The 19,282-nt window shown below is 42.0% G+C and overlaps 1 protein-coding gene across 2 annotated transcripts in view; it reads right to left on the reverse strand.

The window, feature by feature from the left end:
* The window catches only part of pde8b (phosphodiesterase 8B), a 311,487-nt gene extending 292,761 nt beyond the window's left edge, over nucleotides 1-18,726 (reverse strand). For both annotated transcript variants that reach the window (XM_072547546.1, XM_072547538.1), the window contains exon 1: nucleotides 18,481-18,726. In XM_072547546.1, coding sequence (XP_072403647.1) covers nucleotides 18,481-18,621 — 141 coding nt within the window. In that variant the 5' untranslated portion in view covers nucleotides 18,622-18,726. The remainder of the gene's footprint in view (nucleotides 1-18,480) is intronic.
* Nucleotides 18,727-19,282: the final 556 nt, after the last annotated feature.

The raw sequence follows: 19,282 nt of genomic DNA on the forward strand, positions 1-19,282 counted from the left end.
TAAGTGGCATTAAGTGAATTGCACATTCTCCCACTTTCTCTCACCTCCCTGAACATTGATATTGTTCAAGTAAGTATCTAATTTGGATGCCTTGATTGAAGTGGCCTACGGCACACTATCAACTAGGAGAAAGTGAGGACTGCAGATGCTAGAGCTCAGAGTTGAAGAGTGTGGTGCTGGAAAAGCACAGCAGGTCAGGCAGCATCCGAGGAGCAGGAGAATTGATGCTTTGAATATAAGACCTTCATCAGGAATAAGGCTTGTGGTTCAAGGGGGCTGAGAGATAAATGGGAGGGGGGGAGGGGTGTTAAAGTAGCTGGGAATGCGATACGTAGATGAAGGTGGGTGGGAGAGGAGGGTGGAGTGGATAAGTGGAAAGGAAGATGGACAGGCAGGACAGTTTAAGAGGGCGGTGCTAAGTTGGAAGGTTGGAACTGGGATAAGGTGGGAAGAGGGAAAATGAGGAAACTGGTGAAATCCATATTGACCCCGTGTGGTTGGATGATCCAAAGATGGAAGATGAGGCATTTCTTCCTCCATGCATCAGGTGGTGAGAGTTTGGCAGTGAAGTGGGAGGGGGAGATAAAGTGTTTGGCCACTGGACGGTGGGGTTGTTTAGCGCATGTGTCCCAGAGATGTTCTCTGAAACGTTCTGAAAGTTGGTGTTCTGTCTCCCCAATGTAGAGGAGACCACATCGAGAGCAACTTTAACTCCACCAAGAACATACAAGTCCTGGGCCACCTCCACCGCCACACTCTAACCACCCAATGCCTAGAGGAAGAATGCCTCATCTTCCACATTGCAACCCTCTAACCACACGGGAATCAATGGGGATTTCACCAGTTTCCTCAATTCCCCTCCCCCACCTTGTCCTAAATCTAACCTTCCAACACTCACCACCCTATATAACTGTCCATCTTCCTTCCCACCTATCCGCTCAACCCTCCTTTCTGACCTATCACCATCACCCCCACCTTCATCTACCTATCGCATTCGCAGCTACCTTCCTCCCAGCCCCATCCCCCTCCCATTTATCTCTCAGCCCCCTTGGGGCACAGGCCTCATTCCTGATGTGCTTCATCGATTCTCCTGCTCTTCGGATGCTGCCTGACTGGCTGTGCTTTTCCAGCACCACACTTCTCTACAGCACACTATCAGGCAATGCATTCCAGATCTTAACCACTTGCTGCATGTAAAAGTTTACTTTTCACATTATTTTGCATCATTTGCCAATTTAAATCTGTGCCTCTCACTCCTAACCCTTTAATAAGAAAATAGTTCATCTTATTTAAATCAGTCCAGACTCCTCATGATTTTAAATACCTCTATCTGATCTCTCAAATTTCTATTCTCAAAGGGAAACACATCCTGCTTTTCCAGCCTGCCTTCACAACTGAAGTTTCAAATCCCTGGAATCATTCTGATTTTTTGTTGTTTTGGCTCTCACATTCATAGTTTGACATCCTTCATGAAGTGTAGTGTTCAGAGCTGGATTCAATACTTCAGCCCGAGATTGAACTAGTGATTTTGGTCAATTTCAACATATCCTCCTTGCTATTGTGCTTGATTTCTCCATGATAAAGTTTAGGATACTTTTTGAACTTTAAATTCAACTTGTCCTGTCAACTTTAATGGGTTATGCACAGAATATATAGTTCCCTCTTCATTTGCCACTTGAGATTTGAACCCTCTCCCACTGAAATTAATTACCTTATGTTTCTCCTTTAGGACAGCATGATGGCTCAGGTCAGTACTGCTGCCTCAAATTGCCAGGTACACGGGTTCAGATCCAGCCTTGGATGACTATCTGTGTCGAATTTGCACATTCTCCTGGTGTCTGCGTGAGTTTCTTCCAGGTTCGCTGGTTTCCTTCCACAGTCCAAAAATGTGCAGGTTAGGTGGATTGGCAATGCCAAATTGACCCAAGTGTCCAGGGAAGTGCAGTGTTACAGGGAAAGGGTGTGAGGGTAGGACTGATGTGAAAATTGATGGGCCGAATGGCCTGCTTCCACACTTTAGGGATTCTATGAAGTTTTGCATTAATATACAGTTTCTGCCACCTGTTCCCCCTTTCCACCAACCTGTCTATGATCTTTCGATGTTCTGCACTATCCTCCACACACTTCAAAATACTCCCAACTTCCATAACATTCAAGCACGTCAAAACTGTGGCCTGCGTATGGGTCTAGGTCATTTTTATATATCACAAAAAGTAAGTGTCTGAAGAATGACCCCTGAGGACTGCCTCTACAAACCTTCCGATAAACATCTAGAAGCCTCTACTCCTTGACCTTGGCATTTTACCTCAGCTACAGCATTAATATCTGCCTCCAGTTTGCATCAGTAGTCATTCCTCTCTCTGAAGGCACCTCACATCTACATGTGAACAACCAGAAACTCATCCTTCACCTTTAATCCCTGCTTTAGGGTCACCCTCCACAATTGTTGTTACCTTCCATCCTCACAAGTCATTATAAACACCTTTATCTGTTGTTTCCTTGCAGAGAAAGAAAACGCACAATTTAGTCAATGCCAGAAATCCAGGGGACTACCGCAGATATTGACCTTTCAATGACAAGCAGTTTAATTGCCACTGGCAAAATATGCTCACTTTCTCCACAGGGCAAGAGGTCTTGTTTCAAGAGACCACAGATGTCAGAAATGACTGGGACTCCTGGTGTACTGGTGCTCACAGATATATGGAAAGCTTGGTCCTCTGCCAATAAACCCTGTGTTAGAGTCTCAGCTCTTACCATCCCTCAGACCTATGGGAGGGTACGGAGCTAAGAAGACTGCAACTGGTATTGTTGCTGCTGGTACTTATGTTCTTAGTTCAGTTCAATGCCACTGCTTAAATATGGCACCTTCAACAATGCAGAACTCTCTCAGTAATATCAGCCTTGATTAAATAGTCCAGTCTCTCAATTTGGACGTGAGCCCACAATTATCTGACTTAGACAAAGTGTGCTAACAATGAGTTAAGGCTGACAGCTGATGTCTGTTGTAGGAGATATTTGTCTACTTATCATATTTATGCAAACAAAGTTAAACTGGACCACAGTAGACAGCTGATATTTGTTACAGGGAATATTTGACTACTTAATACCTTCTTTATGTAAACATTGTTAAGCTCTCAATGAGCTTGTAAAGTCACAGAAGAACAAAAATTAAATTTATGATGATGTTACCATGTCTCGCAGCAACATTAATTTTTCAAATATAAGCACAGGCATAAAAAAAACACTAACTAAAGCCAGCTATTATGGATATAGAATAAAGACAGTGAAGTAACTTAAGTTCCAACCTTCTATTATTTTAAATTTGTCCCCCAGATATGCAAACCAAAGTTAGTTTGCACTTAATATTGTACATATTGTGGGAAGGGAGACTTCTGAAGTGGCTCAACAATGGGCTTTGCTGGAAACACAATTACAGCAAAGAGCAGAATTGTATATTCTCATTGAAAATTTTGCTGTCTCCACAACCAGTGAGGTAAGCGAATGTTGTGAATTCTGACAAGGTAAAATAAAATTATTGGAAGGGAATTATGTTCAAATAGCTATTACAAAATTAGCAGTCTGCCTTTACACGAATTGGCAAAAAAATTGCAAAAGCCTGCAGGGAAAAGTTCGAGATAATTTCAAGGCTGCACCAACAGATAAAGTAAAAGCCTCAAAACACAAACAGAATCGCTTTGTGAGAGAAAAGGAGCAATGTCTTCCTGACCATTTTCAGTTGTGAATTGTTTTCTTGTCCATTGTTTCTTGCTTCTCTTTAACATATTTTGGTTGTTGATTTTTAAGCAACCAACTTATTTGAAATAAGTTAATTCTTGCACAAACACAACCCAAAAATATGTTGAAGGAGCTCATGAGGTGTCCATTCGTGAATACCCACATCAAAGCTTCTACAGTCTTACATGAACTTGCTGATTAAATGGCTTATAAAAATCATCCTTTGAAGACACAAAAAAAGTCTTACAAATTTGCCTTACAAATTTTACAGTTAATTTACATGCCAAGGAAATAAACGTAGCAGTCAGTTTTCGTGAAGGTGGTTGCCATATTAAAAAGTGGAAAAATAAGCATTATGCTGCTAGTTCAAATTAGCAATTTAAAAACATTTGTTTGAAAGAATACCTGAGCCAAAATCAAAACAGTTTAAAAGCTGTTGTGAAGGTGCGCAATATCAACTTATATTTTTAATTTCATAGGCATTATCATCATAGCAGAATATTTTTTTAAAAACAATTCCAATCGGAGAGAGGATGCTGACTCATGTTGAAAATGAACAGATAAGTTGCATCATACTGCAGCTATGTTCCATTTAATGGAGATACAGGATCTATCAGGATGTTCACAGAGACAGTAAACCCCTCAAAAATTGGAAGGACCCTAGGTCCTATGCAATGAACAAAACATTGAAACTAGCACCTGAAATTCAACAGTTGCACACAGGTATTAAAATCTAGTTAGAGCCAAGAAACCATAGTTAAAATAAAGTTTGCAGATGTGGGCTAATCAAAGCTACCTTTTAGAATATGCAACGAATTATTCAACCTCTAAGTGTATTCAGAGAGAAGCCATGTGACCAACCAAGCTTTGAGTATGCGTTTAAACTTGGGTTGGTGGAATGTACTAGCATTTAGACTCAGAGATGAACAGCATGGAAACATACCCATCAGTACAACGTTCTGGATTAGTGGTGCTGGAAGAGCACAACAGTTCAGGCAGCATCCAAGGAGCTTCGAAATCGACGTTTCGGGCAAAAGCCCTTCATCAGGAATAAAGGCAGTGAGCCTGAAGCGTGGAGAGATAAGCTAGAGGAGGGTGGGGTTGGGGAGAAAGTAGCATAGAATACAATGGGTGAGTGGGGGAGGAGATGAAGGTGATAGGTCAGGGAGGAGAGGGTGGAGTGGATAGGTGGAAAAGAAGATAGGCAGGTAGGACAAGTCCGGACAAGTCATGGAGACAGTGCTGAGCTGGAAGTTTGGAACTAGGGTGAGGTGGGGGAAGGGGAAATGAGGAAATTGTTGAAGTCCACATTGATGCCCTGGGGTTGAAGTGTTCTGAGACGGAAGATGAGGCGTTCTTCCTCCAGGCGTCTGGTGGTGAGGGAGCGGCGGTGAAGGAGGCCCAGGACCTCCATGTCCTCGGCAGAGTGGGAGGGGGAGTTGAAATGTTGGGCCACGGGGCGGTGTGGTTGATTGGTGCGGGTGTCCCAGAGATGTTCCCTAAAGCGCTGTGCTAGGAGGCGCCCAGTCTCCCCAATGTAGAGGAGACCGCATCGGGAGCAACGGATACAATAAATGATATTGGTGGATGTGCAAGTAAAACTTTGATGAATGTGGAAGGCTCCTTTAGGGCCTTGGATAGAGGTGAGGGGGGAGGTGTGGGCACAGGTTTTACAGTTCCTACGATGGCAGGGGAAAGTGCCAGGATAGGAGGATGGGTCATAGGAGGAGCGTGGACCTGACCAGGTAGTCACGGAGGGAATGGTCTTTGCGGAAGGCAGAAAGGGGTGGGGAGGGAAATATATCCCTGGTGGTGGGGTCTGTTTGGAGGTGGCAGAAATGTTGGCGGATGATTTTCCCCTGCCACCGCAGGAACTGTAAAACCTGTGCCCACACCTCCTCCCTCACCTCTATCCAAGGCCCTAAAGGAGCCTTCCACATCCATCAACGTTTTACTTGCACATCCACTAATATCATTTATTGTATTCGTTGCTCCCGATGCGGTCTCCTCTACATTGGGGAGACTGGGCGCCTCCTACCAGAGCGCTTTAGGGAACACCTCTGGGACACCTACACCAATCAACTACACCGCCCCATGGCCCAACATTTCAACTCCCCTCCCACTCTGCCGAGGACATGGAGGTCCTGGGCCTCCTTCACCGCCGCTCCCTCACCACCAGACGCCTGGAGGAAGAACGCCTCATCTTCTGCCTCGGAACACTTCAACCCCACGGCATCAATGTGGACTTCAACAGTTTCCTCATTTCTCCTTCCCCCCACCTCACCCTAGTTCTAAACTTCCAGCTCAGTAACTGTCTCCATGACTCGTTCGGACTTGTCCGACCTGCCTATCTCCTTTTCCACCTATCCACTCCACCCTTTCCTCCCTGACCTATCACCTTCATCCCCTCCCCCACTCACCCATTGTACTCTATGCTACTTTCTCCCCACCCCCACCCTCCTCTAACTTATCTCTCCACGCTTGAGGCTCACTGCCTTTATTTCTGATGAAGGGCTTTTTCCCGAAACATCGATTTCGAAGCTCCTTGGATGCTGCCTGAACTGCTGTGCTCTTCCAGCACCACTAATCCAGAATCTGGTTTCCAGCATCTGCAGTCATTGTGTTTACCTTCAGTACAACGTGTCCATGCTGACCAGATATCCTAAATTAATCTGGTTCCATTTGCCAGCACTTGGCCATATCCCTCTAAACCCTTTCTGTTCATATACCCATTCAGATGCCTTTTAAATGTTGCATTGTACTGGCCTCCACCACTTCCTCTGGCAGCTCATTCTATACATGCACCACTCTCTGCATGAAAACTTTGCCCTTTAGGTCCCTTTTAATCTTTCCCTTCATGATTCTATAAACCTCTATAGGGTCACCCCTCAGCCTCCGACACCCCAGCCTATTCAGCCTCCCCCAGTAGCTCAAATCCTCCAACCCTGTTAACATGCTTGTAAATCTTTTCTGAACCCTTTCAGGTTTCACAACATCCTTCCGATAGGAAGGGGACCGGCATTGCACATAATATTCCAAAAGATGACCTATCCAATGTCCTGTATAGCCATAACATGACCTGCCAACTCCTATATTCAATGCTCTGACCAATAAAGGATAGCATACCAAACACCTTCTTCACTATCCTATCTACCTACAACTCTGCTTTCAAAGAACTATGAACCTGCACCTCAAGGTCTCTTTGAGCAACACTCCCCAGGAACTTACCATTAACTGTATAAGTCCTGCCCTAATTTGCCTTTCCAAAATATAGCACCTCATATTTATCTAAATTAAACTCCATCTGCCACTCCTCAGCCTATTGGTCCATCTGATCAAGATCCTGTTGTAATCTGAGGTAACCTTCTTCACTGTCCACTACACCTCCAAGTTTGATGTTATTTGTGAGGAAAAACTGCACTTTTTCCTCTCTCATCAATTCCCCAACAGCTAAAGCTTTGAGTTTGCTAGGCTGTTTGTTGAACTTTGTTAGAACATTCATTTTTAAAATTTTTTAATCATTTTTGGTTGAAACTGTAAGCTGAGAATTGAAGGTGACCTTTGGACAATGTTTGTTTTAAAAGAAAAGAGAACAAACAAACTGATACTACTTTTAGGACAAGACCTGGAGAGTTAATTGAAGATTGATTCTTGTTCAAAGAATACTGTAGACATTTCTATTCCTGAGATGCATTATGCCTAAATGGTGGCAGATGTCTAGATGTTAACTGGGGCCATCACGCAGAGCCCCGTGCCAAACAGTCTAACAAAGAGAATGGTGAAAAAACACACAAAGAGAAACTCAAGTTTGAGCTGGTTTGAACTGATTTTGTTTTTGTCTGAAGGATTGTGGCTGTCTAAACTACAGGATGAAATTTGGTAATCCTGACATTATCAATTTAGAAAGTTTAGACAATAGAATCACAGTTATAAGAAGTAAAGGAGCATTCCTCAAAGCCTACTGGAAGCTATTTGCATTGGTCATCATTTTCAGCAATCAAGCAACCCAGAACACCATGTGTCTGTGTTACTCTGTATCATGGAAAATGCTTAAGTGAACTGACCAGTTACATCTTTTAGTTTTCTTTGAATTTATCCCTTGACTGTGTCTGGCTGGCTGGCTGGCTATATATTAGTGGGGCTAGAATTAAAGAAGATTAAATTTAAATCATAGACACTCAATTTCCTTGTTGTTTAACTTTGATCCGTTAACGCTACCATATAAATAATAAATCATTAATTATTTTATTCAATTTACAAAATTGTTGTTTTGTATTGGTTAATCATAACATCTGTTTAGGAAATATTGGGGTCAATTTTGAGGGTCACTGAATGGATTAGTTTTACCGTGGTGCAATTGAAGGGATCGCAAGCCTGATTTAACTTGTCTATCTGTCTTTTTGTCGTAACAACCGTGTTCACATCCCCAAAGTGGAGAGAGATTTCTACAGAAGAAATCTCTGCATTTCTACCACATGGTCTCCAGAAGATAAAAGGGAATGCCAGCAATGTTTGGAAACATTGTTCCTTACTGAGAACCAAAGTCGTGCAAATTTTCCAACCACACCACTAGTCTGACTTATACACTACACCAGAACTGACATGACTTAGTACTGGCCAAGTTTACCTAGCCCTTTTATTCTGAAAGTGTATGCATGGACGTTGAGTATGTGTTACATTTTTAGTACCTATATTAAACATAATATTTTTACCCAGTATAGTTTGAGAACAATAAAAGTTGACCTCTTACTTGGATAAGAACTCAGAAACGAGCTGAAAATGTGTCGCTGGAAAAGCGCAGCAGGTCAGGCAGCATCCAAGGAGCAGGAGAATCGACGTTTCGGGCATGAGCCCTTCTTCAGGAATCCTGAAGAAGGGCTCATGCCCGAAACGTCGATTCTCCTGCTCCTTGGATGCTGCCTGACCTGCTGCGCTTTTCCAGCGACACATTTTCAGCTCTGATCTCCAGCATCTGCAGTCCTCACTTTCTCCTAAGAACTTAGAAAATCCATCTGGCTAATTCTTTACAAGCAGCATGTAAACAGCTCAGTAACAGTGAATTGGCAAATCCATTCTTTCACATTTTAAACATACCTGATGAACTGTTTTTGAACTTTTCCAGTCCACAGTTCAGTTGCTAGTCAAATTAAAATTCAGTGATTCATCAATCTTGCTGATATGACAAAAAAGTTTGTCATAGTTTTGCTGCTGTCAGAGAATGAATTGCTAGTACCTGGCAATTTTGGAATCAAAACCTTTTTGGTACTCTCTGTGTGATCCTGGTCTTCTGCCACAACATTGGAAATTTTCATTCCAGAAAGCAGCTGCAAAAATAATTGCTCTGAAATCTTTGACAATTTTAGTGCATATAAACACAGCATCCTTGCTTACAGTTGGGGCTGCACTCCTGAGAATATTCATTTTAGTTGAAAATACTTTATGTGAAGCACTGATTCCCAGAGGAAATGCTAACAATGGAGTTAGCTTGCTTTGCAGAGAAAAGTTTAAAACGTTACACTTGTATTTGCTAAATTGAAATACTTGTATGTTAATTGGGTTCAGTGGTAAATGAATTTACTGTAAAAATGAAATAAATTAAAAAATATGAAAGAAAAATGTAACCTATCTGCTTACAGATTCTCTTGTGGAGCTGGAGAGGAGGCGGTGTATGCCACCAGAAGTTAGCACTGGGTTCTCCATCAGGGTGACAACATGGGAGGCCCCTCCAATACTGGGCTCCAGGACACCTACTGAGGCCATTTCTCTGGCTACATCATTGTTGCATGGTGCTGCCTATTTGTGGGCCCATGGTGTCTTTTTTTCTGGTCACCACCAGCCCTAGGCTCCATTCAGAGCTCAGGGGGCCTATTCGTCTCGGCTGGCTTTAGGCTCCTTGTGGCGTTCCTTTGCCTCCTACTGACTGGTGGGATACAAGATGTAGTGGAACTTGTTGGCATTTCCTCCTCTTACTCTCTGTGGTGCTGGCAAGGGAGAGGACAGCATTGGTTGGTGCCTTGTCAACCTCGAGGGCACTCTGTCATGTACGGGGTGCGCCCTGAGGGTGACAGTGCCCAGGGCGCTTCCTGAGGACTCTGATGGCTAATGATATGTCTGGAAGCAGGCAGCAATCTCAGTGGACGATTTAGGGCCTTATAAAGACTCAAGCTGGAGTGCAGAATAGGGAAGGACCACAATTCAGAAGACTTAAAGTGGCCTCAAGTCTGAGAGGGGGAAGATCGGTCATAGGGTAAGTGTTAGAAGCTAATATTAAAGATGTTATAACACGGCACTTGAATAATTTCAAATTAATTAAGTAAGCCAACATAAATTGTCAGAGGGAAATCATATTTAAGTAACTTATTGGAGTTCTTTGAAGAAGTAATTTGTGCTGAAGATAGAAGGGAACCAGTGGGTATACTGTACTTGGATTACCAGAAGATATTTGATAAGGTGCCACATCAAAGGTTATTGCAGAAAATAGAAGTTCATGTTGCTGGACCTGGATCAAAGATTGGCTGGCTAACAGGAAGCAGAGAGTAGGAGTAAGAGGGTCTTTTTCAGGCACTGCCTGGATGTGCACAAGTGATGTGATACAGCTGGCCTTACAACTCTTTACAATTTATATAAGTAAGTTGGATGAAGGGACCACAGGTACGGTAGCTAAATTTGCCGAAGACACAAAGATAAGTAGGTAAGTAAGTTGTTTAGAGGACTTACAAAGAGATATTGAAATGTTAAAAGAGCAGGCAAAGATTTGGGAAATGGAATACAAAGTGAGAAGTGGGAAATTGTTTATTTTGGCAGAAAGAATAAATGGTGAAAGGTTGTAAAATTCTGAGATGCAGAGATACCTGGGTTCCCTTGGACATGAACCAAAGAAGGTTAGTATGCAGGAACAGCAAGTATCAGAAAAGCTAATAGCATGCTATGGACTAAAACAAAAATAAATGTTACTGGTGAATCTCAGCAGTTCTGGCAGCATCTGTGGAGATGGAAGGCAGGCTGGTGGGGAATAGAGGGGAGCAGATACCTGGAGATGGAGTCCAAGGAGGGAGAGGTATGAAAGTCGTTGGCAGACAGGAGCATTGTCGATAGTCAGCCCAAAGAGAAGCTGAGCAAGTGATAATTGGAGCTAATATTATGAGAGAATAGGTAAGCTGTGCAGAAAGCAAATCATGTTACAACAGAACCAGGGGTGGAATGGGTAAGAAAAACCTGGAAGGATACAGTCAAGCTCTAAAGTTATTAAACTCAATAGTCCAGAGTCTGCATGGTGTCCAAGCAGAAAATGAAAATGAGATATTGTTCTTCAGGCTTGCACGGAGGCTCTCTAGAACACTACAGCAGACCTGAGACAGGAATGTTTGGCTAGGAAACAATGTGGTGTGTTGATGTGGCAGGCAACTGGAAGCTCAGGATCATTTCTGCAGACAGATTGAGGGTGGTCTGCAGTCTGCATTTTGTCTTCCCAATGTAGAGGAAACTACATTGTGAGCAGCGAATACAGTAGACTAGACTGAGCAAAGTGCAAGTAAAGCATTGCTGGGCATTGGATGGTGAGGAGGAAGGAGGTAAGTGGGCAGGTGTTACACCTTTTGGAATTGCATGGGAAGCTGCCACAGGGGTGTGGGGACATGTTGGGAATGGAGCAGTGGACCAGGATGTCCTGAAGGGAACACTCCCTATTGAATGCTGATACAGGAGGGGAGGGAAATATGTATGCACTGGAGGTGATGGAAATGGCGGCTTATAATCTTTTGGATGTAGAGTTTGGTGGGATGTTAGTTGAGGACCAGTGAACCCTATCACTGTTGTGGGAGGAAAAGAATGGATTGAGGCCAGAAGTAAGGGAGATGTGTTATACACGGCTGATTGCCCTATCAACCACAGTAGTAGGGAACCCTCAGTTGAGGAAAAAGGTGGACATTTCTGAGGCACCACTACAGAAAATGACTTTGACAGAACAAACGTTATGGAGACAAACAGGAAGCAGGGTGTGAGGATGTATTGTTCAGATAACTGTGGGAATCAGTAGACTGTAATAGGATTCAGTGGCCAGCCTATCCCCTGAAATGGAAATAGAGATGTTGAGGAAGGGAAGTGAGGAGTCAGAGATGGATCAGCTGACAGTGAGGGCAGGGTAGAAACCGAAAACAAAACTGATAAATCTTTCGATTCCAAACGAAAAAGGAAAACAGCACAATGCTGCAGTTCTGATTAAGAGTCACGGGACTTGAAACGTTAACTCTGTTTTCTCTCCAGACTTTGAGTTTCACCAGCAATTTCTGTTTTGTCTCAGAACTTCATCATCAGTGTTATGGTTTATTATAATAGGAATTGAATGCAAGACAAGGGAGGCTATGCTTCAGTTTTTCAGGGCATCGGTGAAACTGCGTACAGTACTTATATTGTACTTACAGAAGGATGTTAATGGATTGAAACTGTTCAGAGAAGGTGTATGGGGCTAATACACCTCACAGCACCAGGGACCCAGTGCGATTCCTACCTCTGGCAACTGTGTGGAGTTTGCACATTCTCCCTATGTCTGCGTGGGTTTCCTCAGGGTGCTCCAGTTTCCTCCCAAAATCCAAAGATGTGCAGGTCAGGTGAACTGGCTATGCTAAATTGCCCATAGCATTAGGTGCATTAGTCAGGGGAGAATGGGTCTGGGTGGGTTGCTCTTTGGAAGGTCAGTGTGGACCTGTTAAGCCAAATGGCCTGTTTCCACACTGTATATTAGATTAGATTAATTACATCCCCCTACGTTTACCCCTTCACCTAACACTACAGGCAATTTATCATGGCCAATTCACCTAACCTGCACATCTTTGGACTGTGGGAGGAAACCAGAGCACCCGGAGGAAACCCATGCAGACACGGGGAGAACGTGCAAACTCCACACAGAGGCGGAGAATTGAACCCGGGTCTCTGGCGCTGTGAGGCAGCAGTGCTAAGCACTGTGCCACCATGCCGCCTAATCCTGAAATTAGTGAATTGCCTTTTGACGGAAAGGTTAGACAGACATGGTATGTATGGTCTTGAGTTTAGAAGAGTCAGAGGTGACTTAATTGAAACATATAAAGATTCTGAAGAGATTTGACGTTGAAATGATGTTGAAGGATGTTTCCACCTGCAGGAGAATGTAGTACTAGGTGTCATCGTTTAAAAATAAGGGTGGGGGGGCATCCATTTAAGATATAGGTGAGGAAATATTTCTTCCTCTCAGAGGGTTGAGATTCTTTGAACTTCCCTTACTTATAAAGACAGAGATCAGTAGATTCTCAATTGCTAAAAAGATGAAAGATTATTATGGATATGTAGGGATGTAGAGTTGAGGTTAAAATTGGATCAGCCATGAAATTATTGAGTGGGAGAGCAGGCTCCAAGGAATGAGTGGCGTACTCTTATTTCATGCTTGTATGCTTGAGAGGTCACTCCAACATGGAGCCAATCTGGTCAAGTAAAGTACAGCAATAAACCTATTGCTATACAAAACATTGCAATGATATGCTTTAGTGATATTTCTGGTCCTAATAATGTTAGCAATATTAAAGCGAAAGGGACACGTTAAGCAGGAACTTAGTGATGCATTGCATTTCTGCTGATGGTATAACCAATCAGTTGATTTTCAAGGACCCTTTCTGACAAATGCTTCTCAAGATCACATCTGAGGCTGGCCCCTGTTCGAATGGCACTGGTTAGTCTTGGGGCTCTTCTTCAGCATAGATTCTGTTTCCATTCTTGCACCAGTTTTTCAACAATACCGAATTCTTTTGCTGCAGCCCTGTTATTTGATGAGTTATCAAATCTTATATTTCTTAGCTTGAAAGCAACTTTGCACTTCAGTCCTTTTGCAGGAGAACCCATTTCTGTTTTCCACTTGTTACATGAGGTCTGATCTGTGTGGGCATTTCTTAAAATCCTGCGCAATGTCTTGGCAAACCACTGGTTTAAATTTGCCTGATTCCATGTGGTAACTTACAAAATGAATAAAACATCATTTCTGAGGTAAAGAATTGAGGCTGAATCATTACGCAAGAATACATTTTCTTAGCAGAAATGGGCAAGGTCAACTTATGTGCCACATGTAAGCCTCAACATGATTTTTGATTCCAAAACAATGGTGTGCTCTTACACACCAAGTCAATATATACACTACAATCTGTAGGACTGCTAGCACAGACTCAATGGGTGGATGACCTCTGTCCATGCCAAAATTCCTCAATAACTACTGACCAGCAGCTTTTGGTAATAGGTATGGAATTGTACATATTTTGTTGCTGTTCTATTTGAGCATTACTTAGCCTTCACATCAACCTGCAATATTAATCTAATGAAGCAATTTGTATCCTATGCCTATTTTTGTAAAATATACATGTGTAATGGTTATTGGCTTGCTGAACCAGCATTCATCTTTTACTTTTCTAGCCAGAGGGTTCACACCTATTATTTGATTGGAATCAGATGAAATTTTTATGCAGAACAGATAATACAAGGTGCTTCACATCTTTCAGCACAGCTGCAGTATTAAATTTCACTCAAACTTATGTTGAAAACAGAAGGTGGCAAATGAGGGTTGAGGCTTTGGGAGGAAGATCACAAGTATTTACTACTGCCTCAAATTTTATGTCCATTAAATGCATGGGATTGCCTCCATCTCACAGAGAAAAATTCTGTCTGTTCGAGGCTACTATTCAAATATTTTCATCTCCTGTGACGAGACAAGAACCCATTGCAGAACATTCGTGCTACGTGAGGCAAAATAGCGCACTCAAATTTAATCCCATGGGACTCTTTCAAGAGCTGAAGATATTACTGTAAATGCCACTTTGCACCTCACTGCTGCATTACTGAAGTGTCAGGTCTGTTTCAACATAATCACCACTGTGCTACATTCTGCACCAGAATGCAGCAGAAGAAATAGATGTGGTTGTGCAGGCATCGTTGATTGAACACATGCACCCATACACCATCCTGTGGCATGGAGCAAGAAAGTACGTCAATCTATGAATATGAACAAGGTCACTGAACATTGAACACTGAAAAGATTGCTTTAAAATGACTTTAATATTTAGACAGTTCTTTCTAAAGTGAAGTTGAGGCCACAATCAGATCGACCTTGACTACACTGAGGTATAGGTGAGCACGGTGGCACAGTGGTTAGCACTGCTGCCTCACAGCACCAGAGACCTGGGTTCAATTCCCGCCTCAGGCGACTGACTGTGTGGAGTTTGCACGTTCTCCCCGTGTCTGCGTGGGTTTCCTCCGGGTGCTCCGGTTTCCTCCCACAGTCCAAAGATCTGCAGGTCAGGTGAATTGGCCATGCTAAATTGTCCGTAGTGTTAGGTAAGGGGTAAATGTAGGGGTATGGGTGGGTTGCGCTTCGGCGGGTCGGTGTGGACTTGTTGGGCCGAAGGGCCTGTTTCCACATTGTAAGTAATCTAGAAGACCCTAAAACAAGTTGTTGGTAGCAGCAGCTAGATTGCAGGCAGCAGAAGGATTCCAAGACAGGCAGACATCAGCCTCTAGAGGAGCAGACAAGAGGAGGATCCTACAACAGGCAGTCAGTAACAGAGCTAGAGACATACATTTCATGCTGCTTGGTTAGTACTTTTACATTCTGCTTTCTCATCTCCAACTTCATGTATATTATCTGAAAGTAGACTTACAGACAGCGTGGCTGTGTGGAATGCCCATCTTCTGCTACATGGGGAGTTTGGATGCTTCAGGAAGTGTGCAAAAACATGAACTGAGCTTTGGAATCTGGGGCACAGTCTCAGACTAAAAACCAAATCATTTAGGATTTAGATGAGGAGGAACATCTTCACTCAGAGGGTGGTGAATCTTTTGAATTCATTACTCCAAAGGGCTGTCAAAGCTCACTCATTAAGTTAGTTTAAGACAAAGATTGATAGATTTTCAGTTGTTAAAGATTTCAAGATACGTGGAAAGCAAAGGCATATAAATATTCAGGTAGATGACTTGTGTCATGATCCAGAACTACAGAGCCGAATTGAGGGGCTGAATGGCCTATATCTACGATTACTGAATGATGAACAGCTCAGGAGGCCAAATTGCCTGCTTCTGCTCCTAATTTGGAAGTTTGTGTGCAAGCATATTTTCTCAGGGTAAGACTGTTTCTAGAATTTACTGTCCACTCTAGTTGTTGAGAAAGAGTTGGTGAAATACATTCTTTGAAGTGCTGTAGTCCATTCTAAATATTTCATAAGAATTTGACAACTGTTTCAGCTGTGATTGCTTACATATATTGCGATGCTTATCCTGCCATCTTTTCATCTACACAACAATAAGAAATGCAATCAAAATATTTCTCTGTAGCTATGTTTTCAGTTGTTTCTGAAAGTGCATAAAGTTCAATATGATGACAATTCATTTTCCCTAGTGATGCAGAATGACAAAGGACTAGCAGCAACTGGGAAGTCATATTTGTTTCAGTTTTGTTTGATGCAGTGATCACTGGTTCCATTTGCAATGGCCATTTTCCACAATGATGGGTACACCCTTTGGTGCTGTAAGGTGTGACTTGCAAACACTGCTTTGCAAACTTACATGGTCTTTACAACATTCCTACCCTATTCACTGCTGGAGCTCAGCTGTTTATTCTTGCACATTAGCCTCAATCTGCCATCATCAATACAATGCGTGTTGAATGACAATTACATGTAATGAATCTTCAACTAGTCCATAACAAGTTGAAAACTATTAATTGTGGATCTATATATTGTAAGCTAAACCGATAGCGCCAGAAGGAATTCTGAAAGTGGCTTAAATGAGCTAATGCTCCATTAACATCACAACACCATTAACTATCTTTTAATGCATAACTGGAACATGGTGGAGAGACAAAAATAAAGCAAAAAGTAAAATAAAATCAATTTTACTGTAAATTCTAGATTTTATTTTTATTTCCCTTTTATTTATGTGTATGAATAAAAGCAAATTTCACTAAAATGACCAGATTCATAGTAAAACTGAATTTAAAATTTGGTTTTAACGTAACTGTAGTTACAACTTTTTTCTTTGTCATTTTAAAAATAAATTGGCAAATTAGCTCATTCACTTCTGTTGATATGATTCAAATGTTATTTGGTAAGCTTTGCGTGGTGAGTAGAGGGCATGGCTATTGCAATCCTTTATAATATTTTCACTTATTTGTGTTAGATAAAGATACTGCTCCCTTCACCCCAGAAAAGATGATACCGTATCTCACCAATTAATACAACAGTACATATGTTTAGAGTTGACTGTTGTGAAGACTAGCTTCATTTTCTTATGTGCAGCTTAACAGAAAGCAATTCTGACATCACTGGCATCAATAATGTATCAAGTCAAGTTCTTTCTTATTAAAGCATCTTAACTGTACACACAACAGAACAACAGGTAAAACTCCTCTGGTATATTGTTTTTTTAAAAAAAGGAACTTAATGAAAATACTGTACAAGATACTTCAAACCAGCTCACATTTCAAAGGATTAACCGTTTAAATTCCAACAGTATTGGGTCCAGGTCAGACCTGGAGCTTTTGTGCACAAAACTTTGAAGTTTGTAGGGTAGGTTGAGAAAGTGACTTAAAAGGCCCATGCAGCCCTGATCATTAGAAATAGAGGCACATCAAGTAAAATTAAGGCAGTCATTACGACAAAACTTTATCAAACATCAGCTTGGTCTCAAACGTGTTCAATTTGGGTTCAACTTTAGGAACAGTAGGAAGACTTTAAAAAGGTTAAGAAACAAGTTACAAGAATGGTTACAGAAATTAGGACTTCATTTATGTGGATAGATTGTTGAAGTTGTCCTCTTAAATGATATTGAGAAGGGATTTGGTACAGTTTTTCATGAAGGGTCTAGACAGAGGAGATGGAGAGAAACTTTTCCCATGAATGGTAGGATCAAGAATCAAAGAACACCGATTTAAGGTGAATGGTTAAAGAACCAGCAGCGACATGAGGAAAAAGAATAGCGGAGTCTGTGATTAGGATATGGAATGCACAACCAGGGAGTGTGGTGGCAAATTGTGGTTTTCATTAATAATTTAAATTAGCACCTAGAAAAAAAATCACAGGACTAAAAGGTGGACTGTGATCAACTGACTTGCTCTTGCAGAAAACTACTAGGTCAAATGGCTCACTTTATGCAGTGCTAAAATAATTCTAGCACAAAGTCCTTTATAATTGTGCAGGTTTGAAACATTATGACCAACTTTGCAATTTAATTACTAATAATAACGTTTAGAATTAATCCTTTACAAATGATTACATATTTACTATATACATATCGCAGCCAAGAACACTGAATGCCTAGTACTTCTGGATAATGTTTTTTTTATATTTTGTAGCAACTTTCGGGTGAAAGCTAATCTCTAGCCATCGATTAGGGCTCACCTCTTTCTCTGACTGGCTCATGGATCAACATATCGAGACACTTTTAAATGTGGTCTTAGAAAACCCTCAAGCATTTTTCATTGAAACTGTTTGTGCATTTCAGGAAATTGAGCAGGGACTGCCATAACGCTTACTGAAAATGCCACAAATTTGTAAAACTGCAACATGAGAAATTCTGAAGTAAAATCTCCCCTCTCAAACCTATGTTTTTTTTTGTCACTATCACTAAATGAATGATGCAGTCACATACTGAAAAGCACCTTAACCCACCGACCAAGTAGATCCATTTTAGTGTCAGTACCATGCTCCTAGCCAACAGCCCTTTAGCACCGCGTTCTCTCACCTCTCTAGGCGACCCGCTCGCCTCATTCATTCTACCCTGGCTGGAAAAAAGTTCCCACTGCTTCCAACGTTTATGTTCACCCCGGACCCGCTTTACTGTTCCTCCACGTGTGGGTAAATACGAAGCATTTTTCGTGGGCATGAATGTTTTCTTCACCTTGAATACAGTGAATACCTTCAGCAGCTGGTTCCACCTTTAATCCCCTGGAATTTAGATTTCCCCGGACTGATTAACAGCGGAGTGTACTTCAGTCTTTTACTCCCACTTCCAGCCAGGTTTCCAGGTCCTAGTGTCCCTCTTTCAGAATCGCAATGCCTGTTTCATATATGCTTTATAAATGCCAGTGGATATTAAACAGTGTATTAATTTTGCAGTGACCTTAAAGACCTTATCGAGTCTTTGGCAGCAGTCCAGCTTCATTATGTCATAGTCATATAGCACAGAAACAGACCGTTCGGTCCAACCTGTCCATGCTGACCAAGTTTTCCCACACGTAAGGCTGCCATTTGCCTGCATTTGGCCCATATCCCTATAAGTCTTTACAACTCATGTACTGATCCAAATGTCTTTTAAATAATGCAATTGTACTCACCTCCGCCACTTTCTCTAGCAGTTCATTCCACACAGGAAGCACTCTCTGTGTAAAAAAAAGTTGTCCCTCGTCCTTTTTAGATCTTTCACCTCTCACTTTAAACCTTTGCCTTCTTCTTTTGGACTCCCCTACCCTGGGAGAAAGACCTTGGCATGATCCAAGATCCTCATGATTTTATAAACCTCTATAAGGTCACCCCTCAACCTCTGA

The sequence above is a fragment of the Chiloscyllium punctatum genome, chromosome 2 (genome assembly GCF_047496795.1).
Source record: "Chiloscyllium punctatum isolate Juve2018m chromosome 2, sChiPun1.3, whole genome shotgun sequence".
Lineage (NCBI taxonomy): Eukaryota > Metazoa > Chordata > Chondrichthyes > Orectolobiformes > Hemiscylliidae > Chiloscyllium > Chiloscyllium punctatum.